This window comes from Maylandia zebra, linkage group LG10 (assembly GCF_041146795.1).
Source record: "Maylandia zebra isolate NMK-2024a linkage group LG10, Mzebra_GT3a, whole genome shotgun sequence".
NCBI lineage: Eukaryota > Metazoa > Chordata > Actinopteri > Cichliformes > Cichlidae > Maylandia > Maylandia zebra.
The window spans coordinates 32,853,789-32,861,727 of record NC_135176.1 but is presented as its reverse complement, the minus strand read 5'-3'; the positions used below and the strand labels follow the sequence as shown (position 1 = coordinate 32,861,727).

Genomic DNA, 7,939 nt, shown 5'->3' with positions numbered 1-7,939 from the left:
TCATCGTTTGGAGTACACCAAAATATTTTAACATTTCAGTTCGAAACCATCAGTAAAAAAAATGAGCATCAAATTTTTTACCATATTTGGAAAAGAGGGTGGTGTACGTATTAAACTGGCTTCACTTTGAACTTAGGCTGATGCTGTGTACTTTCAGCTAGAGACACGATTTAGTCTTTAAGAAAATACCAGGACACCAAATATTAAAGTTGTTTTCATCTTTTTCACATTTTTTGCTGCTTTTGCTCAAAGTTTAGGCTTTTTTTTGTTTTATTTTTTTAATTTTTTTTTAGGTACCTGCTAAGTGCCAGAAAGACACTGTAGTTTGAGGACGTTCCCTCAGGAGCAGGTTCAAGTTCTCTCTGAATCCATCCTGTGACCATATTTATGACACAGTAACAGAAAAAGAAACTTTTGTGCAAAAACTCGCAGTTCAAAAACTATTTTGATAAAAGATACAATCTTGAATTTGGAAGGACTGGGTCACAATCCAAATTTCACAAATTTATTTGCTCCAGAGTGACAGGAAGTGGAGATGTTGTCATGGCAACAATTCTGAGGACTGAAGCTCAACTGACAGCTGAGCTTATTAGAATCTGACGGAGTCTTCAACAGGCACCTTAACTCAGTTTAGCTTACAGCAGCAGTTTCTTCAAGGTGCTTTGTATTGTAAGGTGAGGAGTCTACAATAATAAGGAGAAAACCCCCAAAATCAGACGACCCTGATATTAGCAAACACTTGGCAACAGTGGGAAAGAAAAACTCCCTTTTAACAGGAATCTCCAGCAGAACCAGGCTCAGGGAGGGGCGGGGCCATCTGCTGGGGGCGAGGGGAGGACGACAGGACAAACAGCCAGAGATTAATAAAAAGTTTAAGTCATGTTATCATCCATCCTTCCAAGTACGGATGGATGATTCAATGCAGAGAGATCTATTAACACAGTGAGCGAGAAAGGTGACTGGAAAAGAAAAACTCAGTGCATCATGGGAATCCCCGACAGCCTACGTCTATTGCAGCATAACTAAGGGAGGATTCAGGGTCACCTGGTCCAGCCCTAACTATATGCTTTAGCAAAAAGGAAAGTTTGAAGCCTAATCTTGAAAGTAGAGACAGTGTCTGTCTCCTGAATCCAAACTGGAAGCTGGTTCCACAGAAGAGGGGCCTGAAAACTGAATCCCCATGAATTACAGTCGTCCAGCCTGGAAGTAATAAATGCATGAACTAGTTTTTCAGCGTCACTCTGAGACAGGATATTTCTAACTTTAGAGATGTTGCACAAATGGAAGAAAGCAGTCTTACATATTTGTTTAATATGTGCATTGAAGGACATGTCCTGGTCAAAAATGACTCCAAGGTTCCTCACAGCGTTACTGGAGGCCAAGGTAATGCCATCCAGAGTAAGAATCTGGTTAGATACCATATTTCTAAGCTTTTCAGGGCCGAGTACAATAACCTCAGTTTGATCTGAATTAAGAAGCAGAAAGTTAGCGGCCATCCAGGTCTTTATGTCTTTAAGACATTCCTGCAGTTTAACTCATTGGTGTGTGTTATCTGGCTTCATGGACAGAGAGCTGGGTGTCATCTGCATAGCAGTGTAAATGTATGCTATGTCTTCTAATGATACTGCCTAAGGGAAGCATGTATAATGTAAACAGAATTGGTCCTAGCACTGAACCCTGTGCAACTCCATAATTAACCTCAGTGTGTGAAGAGGACTCTCCATTTACATGCACAAACTGGAGTCTATTAGATAGATATGATACAAACCACTGCAGTGCAGTACCTGTAATACCTACAGCATGTTCTAATCGCTCTAATAGGATATTATGGTCGACAGTATCGAACGCTGCACTGAGGTCTAGCAGGACAAGCACAGAGATGAGTCCACTGTCAGAGGCCATAAGAAGATCATTTGTAACCTTCACTAAAGCTGTTTCTGTGCTGTGATGAGCTCTGAAACCTGACTGAAACTCTTCAAATAAACCTCTGCAGATGATCTGTTAGCTGTTTGACAACTACTCTTTCAAGGATGTTTGATATAAAGGAAGGTTGGAGATTGGCCTATAATTAGCTAAGACTGCTGGGTCTAGAGATGCTTTTTGAGTAAAGGTTTAACTACAGCCAGCTTGAAGGCCTGTGGTACATAGCCGATCACTAGAGATAGGTTGATCATATTTAAGATCGAAGAATTAATTAATGGCAGGACTTCTTTGAGCAGTTTTGTAGGAATGGGGTCTAAAAGACACGTTGATGGTTTGGAGGAAGTAATTATTGAAGTTAACTCAGAAAGATCAACTGTTATGAAAGTATTGTAATATCAGTGGCATTGGATTTGGTATTTTCTCTAATGTTTAAAATGTTATTTTACTAGTTTATGTTAAAGGAATAGTTGGCTCAACAGCATTTTTGTCAGCCTGGAGACGAACCTGATGTTCTTTTCATCAATCACTGATGAAAAGAACATCAAGATATTTGAGCTTTACAGAGGCCCGTTTTGTTGAAGAGCAAGTTCTACCAGGGACTCACGTACTTGTGATCTGAGGCATTTGTTTTCAGAGGACCCAGTATCCAGAGTCCTTGCACAGAAGGTGTAAAATTATTAACATGATCAATCTCTTTGCGAGTTCAGGTAGCTGCTCTGAGCTGTGGTGGTACACAGCTACAAGAAATCCTTTAACTTAGTGACAGCACTTTCAGAAAGTCATCTGCTGTGATGACGTATGTTACCCACTGCTGTGGAATCCATTATTGTAGATTTTAATGTTATTAAGAAATAAATGAGGGCTTCAGGGATTATTATTAAATGATGTTCAGTTTCTATGGCACAAATGCCAGAACAGGCTCCAGAGTAGACCTCATTACTGTAGTATCTCTACATTAAAATATGTGCTTTGAGGTGACTGTTGGTGCTGCATCAATAAACTAATCGATCTAATAGATTAAATGTACTGTTGATGTTATTTTCCGCATTTACACGAATGTTTAAATCTGCCATTGAAATTATTTTTCTGAGCAAAGCACAAAATCACAGAAGTCTTTTTCATTTATGCGACTCTTTCCAAATGTAAACAAACTGAGGCATCATCGTGATGTCACCAGGACGGGCTTAAAATGAGTTCATGCCAAAACTAGAAATATTGATTTATTGTAAAACAAACATCAACGTTTTGTCAGACAGACGTGTGGACTTCAAGCTTTTCACGTAAGGTTTAAACAGAAGCTGAACTTCAGACTCGCTGTGGTGCGATGAGCCAGCAGTGACACCAGTGCTGGGCTGAATGTTTCAGAGCTCACACAGGAGCCAGAAGCATTTTCATTTAGGAATAATGCATAAAAGGCTGACATGAACGAAATATCAAATGAATATCTAAGAATGGACTAAAACATATTCATCTGTGTTGGATTTAAACATGTCTGTCTCCCATGTTCTTCTTCTACCTCCTCCTGTCATCGTCTCTGTCTCTCTCCCTTCGCCTGTCATCTCTGTCCCGATCTGCGTCTCTTCTTCTTTCTCTTTCCGTCTCTCGTCTTCTATCATTATCTCTGCTTCTGTCATTCTCCCTCTCGTGACCCCTCTTCTTTTCTTCCTCTCTCTGCCGATCTGCGTCTCTCCTCCTCCTCTCCTCCTCTTCCTCCCCTCTCAGTCTCTCGTTGTGTCTCGCTGTCTGTCCATTCGGTTGTCCTCCTGGCTTTGGCGGCGGCCCTCTCTGGTTGTATTTGTCGTACCCGGCGTCCTCTTTCTCCTCTTTGACTCTGACTGAAACAGGAGGTGGTGATGAAGAAGAGGCTCTGCTCTTCCTGTCCTTCTTCTTCTCCTTCTTCTTTTTCTTCTTCTCTTTCTTGTCTGAAACAGAGAGCGCAGAATGAAGAGAAATAAAAATCCACCTCATCTTGTGTCAGGCGGGTTTCACACGACAGGATGTGACATCACCTTTCTTGGGCTTCTTCACAGGTACGGCGTACTGCTCGTCATCCTCAGAGGAGGGGGAAGACTCGCTGACTTTGGGAGCGCAGCCCTCCTCCCTCAGATGCTTGGTCACGTCGTCGATGTCCTCGCCGTCTTTGGGGGGTCGGTAGTCTTTGACGTGGTCAACGCGAATCGTGCGACCTTTGATCTGACAGCACAAACCAACAGTCAGAGATCAACTCTCACTGGAACCTTTAAAGTCCTGAAGTCAATCGAACAACCAGCCACCGCGTCACAAACAGCTGATAGTTTACGTACATTAACTTCAGCTTCACACGTTGAATATTTGCAGACTCACACTTGACAACAACATTAACAGGAATTAAAATTCATCGTTCAGTCTCTGAGCCAGGGCTGAGACTGGCCTTTACTAACTGCCTTCATATGAGTATTTAAATAAGTCTGTCATCTGCTGCCTCACATCCATGTAGGAAAATGAGGTTCATGATTGTTTCTCTAGTCTGACATCATGATCTGGCTTCTTTTAATAGAAAAATCAAAGTAAAAACACTCCCAGGAAAAAGGTTTTCTGTCAACACAGGAGCTCGAACCCTCTGGATGTTTCCGTTTTCTGATCATTTGCTGGAAAAAAATGAAAAAAAGAACTGCATTCTGGGTCATGTGACCATGTGGGATAGATGTCGGCTCACAACAAGCTCGAGGACATGAACGTTTAAATCTACATGAGTCAGGTGGCTTATCATGTAGCCACGACTCCTTCAGGGCCATTAAAACAACATTAGTGTTCACCTGCTCCTCATCATAGTTCGGACAGACCACGCTGATGACACAACTTTACATCCGAAATTTTACAATTTCTTAAGAAACCTGGATCATCATCTCTGCAGCTGTTCCCTGTAAAACTCTAGTAAAGTGAGTAAAAGGGATGAAGCACAAAAAGGCCCCGCGTGCCCGATACCCTCGAAAAACCTTCAGGATCTAAAGTCGTTCTGTCAGTGTGAGAGCGAAGTGCTCTAACAGGGTGATTATGGTGCTACAAGGTCAGGCTTTGCAGCGGGTTTCTAGGACGTCCTGATAATAATGAATTACAGTCGTCCAGCCTGGAAGTAATAAATGCATGAACTAGTTTTTCAGCGTCACTCTGAGACAGGATGTTTCTAACTTTAGAGATGTTGCACAAATGGAAGAAAGCAGTCTTACATATTTGTTTAATATGTGCATTGAAGGACATGTCCTGGTCAAACATGACTCCAGCATTTCTTAAATCATTAAACTGTAGTTTAACTTTATTTGTGTCATCTGGTGGCTGGATAAATACAGCTGGGTATCATCTGCATATCAGTGAAAGCAGATGTAGTGTTTTCCTGTGTAACACAAACAGTATCATTAGACACACAGGACTCTGTGGACCTCCATGACTGACCTCTGTGTCAACAGGAACAAACTGCAAGCTACGAGTCAGACGAGATTCAGAGCAGCGCAGCAGAGTGTGTCCTTTCACCTTAATGCTGTTGAAGTTGTCGACAGCCAACACGGTGCTCCTCTGGTCCTCATAGCAGATAAAACAGAAACCTTTGGACTTTCCGGTCTTCTTGTCACGCACGAGGTTGATGTTGACGATCTCTCCATACCTGACAGGACAAAGTGAATCTTGGTGCTCCCCATCTGTGAGTAGTGTAGTTAAGAAATGATGAGGTACTTACTGAGAGAAGACACAGATCAGGTCTCCTTCAGTCAGCTCGTATGGAAACCCTCCTGCAGAAAACACAACATCCAAAACGCTGCTTATTCATTCTCCAAAAACCTTTCATTACTTCATCACTAATGTCAGCAACATAAACACTGCAACAACACAAAACAACACTGCTGTTTCCAGTATAAACACCTTTATTAAAGCTGAAGATACCATGGTTGGTAATGGTTCAGAGTGTTTCATGTAAAAGGAATATTTCCAAAAAGCCAAGTCTTCATCAAACCCCTTCTCCAGAGGTGTGACTATGAAACAGCATTTGTGGTTTTTAAACTAGCTTCACTTTGGTGTTACAAAAGTGGTTCATTATTACCACCTCAGTAACTTATGCTTATGACGCACAGCTAACCTGCTCCAGAGCATGTGATGTTCAAGATTATAGGTCAGCTGGTAGGAACTCACCATCACCTGACCAATCAGATCTCTGAACAGCAGCTTCACCATCGCTGGAATCACTCAGAGTACAGATTTTAAGGCGGTCTGAGGGTTTTTGTATTCGATTTTAAGTGGGAATTTTCCACACAGACTACACGATCTGAGATGTCTCATGGATCTTCCAGATTGAGTGAAGTCATTTTCCAGAGATCTGATTGGTCCATAGGGACCATTTTTTGATACCCGTCGATCATTTATCTGGAACATATGAAATATCGGTCTATGAAAAACCTCTTAAGCTCACTAATACATGACACGTGGAGCTTAAGCCGATCAGGAAGAGTCAAAAAGTTTGTGCTGCAGAGACAGAAACTTTGAAGCAGAAATGACAACCAATGGGAGCACAGGACATCCCTGACTGACCAAGGACCTTGGCAGACTGGTGACCACCTGTCAGCCAAGAGGCAAAGGATGGTGAATGATTCAGTCATGTGAGGATGTGGCTTCTAAAGAAAAGCCTTTACTTCCTCCCAGTTTACATTTTCCCCTCAACTTTAAACTAATGATTATTTTCATTATCTGCTCATCTGTGGATTATTCAGTTTGTCACGCAGTCTCACCAACAAAGACCCAGGCGCTGTCTTTGTACTCGCTGTGCCAGGAAACGGACTCGTTGACCCCGAGGCTGGCTTCACGCTCGTTCAGCTCGTTTATCAGCTTTACCTTCGTTAGAGGACTGAAAACAGAGAGAAAACAAAGTGTTTCCTTTTCAGAATCCTGGTTCATAATCTGTAATTAATATGTGACAGTCATCTGCTTTCATCTCGTACAACCCAGCGTTTAAGTTTTATTTCTGCAAAGCTAAATTTGAGGATTTGGAGAAGAAACATGAGCTTAATCATATGAGTTTATAATAAAAAGGCAAAAATATAAAAAGACATAAGCCATAAACAGTAAAATATAAAAGAAATGTAATTTAAACCTAAACATAAGGCACAAACAGAACTGATTTTAAGACCACTGATTCCAGATATGTGGAGCGCAATGACGTCTGTTTCTACAGACCAAACTCCATTCAGATTATGACTGATTTAAAGCCCCGTGAACACACTGACAGGAACGCAACACGGGTGTTTGTGCTCTGTGAAGCTCTGATTCGTTTTTATTTTAGTGAGCTAACACACATCCGCAACGGTAAAGAAAATCGCCTATCGCCAAAACAGGAGGCGATGATCACCTCTTCAAACTCTGGTCCAAGCTTCATTTTATGCTATTTTACTGAATGCCGAATTGAAATAAGGCTCCTGTAATTGTATAATAACCGCAGAAAGTGTGTCTGATTATTTTATGGGGAAAAGTTGGTGGAAAATAAACATAAAATCTCAGGTTTTCTGAATGGATTCTGGGAGACGAGATTGTACATGAAGAAGTACTCAAACAATCTTCATGCTGGCGCTTTTGGTAGCGAATAGTCATTTTCGAATGGCTATAATCATTACCGAATAGTTGTCATTGATCAGTAAACGATAAAAAAAACTTGAATTAAACGCTTAATAAGAAAATAATTACTTACTTCATGATCGACTATACGGTTTGTACATCAACGCTGTGCTGAAAATGGCTAATCTCAGGCAGAAACAACTTCCGTTTGAATTTCCGCCTCTGCTAGTGCTGCCCCCTGCTGTTAGGATGTCTTTAAAACGAGCTACATTTACACGGCTAAATGTCTAAACTGTCATTAGTGTGAGTGACACTAATTGATATTGATAGAAAGACGATGTAGCTATAAAGGCTATTTATGGGGTTACATTTCTAAATATTTTAACTTAAATTATCCTCCCGCACTGCTGGCGGCGCTGTGCGCTAACTGCGAGGTGATGACGCG

General features: G+C 41.4%; 1 protein-coding gene across 1 annotated transcript; it reads right to left on the bottom strand.

Moving 5' to 3' along the window:
- Positions 1–3,130: 3,130 nt before the first annotated feature.
- On the bottom strand, positions 3,131–7,759 carry rbmx2 (RNA binding motif protein X-linked 2). The gene is made up of 6 exons (XM_004556870.6): positions 7,628–7,759; positions 6,675–6,790; positions 5,633–5,684; positions 5,431–5,560; positions 3,933–4,116; positions 3,131–3,845 (listed from the first exon to the last, which is right to left on the bottom strand). The coding sequence occupies exons 1-6, from the start codon at positions 7,630–7,632 to the stop codon at positions 3,436–3,438; spliced, it is 897 nt and encodes a 298-aa protein (XP_004556927.3). The 5' UTR covers positions 7,633–7,759; the 3' UTR covers positions 3,131–3,435.
- Between the last annotated feature and the right edge of the window lie 180 nt (positions 7,760–7,939).

Bases quoted from the DNA above. Each gene is read 5' to 3' on its own strand.
- rbmx2 (XM_004556870.6), bottom strand. The intron at 5,561-5,632 runs GTAAGTACCTCA...TTGTCCTGTCAG, and splicing joins CTGATCTGTGTCTTCTCTCA to GTATGGAGAGATCGTCAACA. The intron at 4,117-5,430 runs GTGAAAGGACAC...TTGTGCTGTCAG, and splicing joins ACAACTTCAACAGCATTAAG to ATCAAAGGTCGCACGATTCG.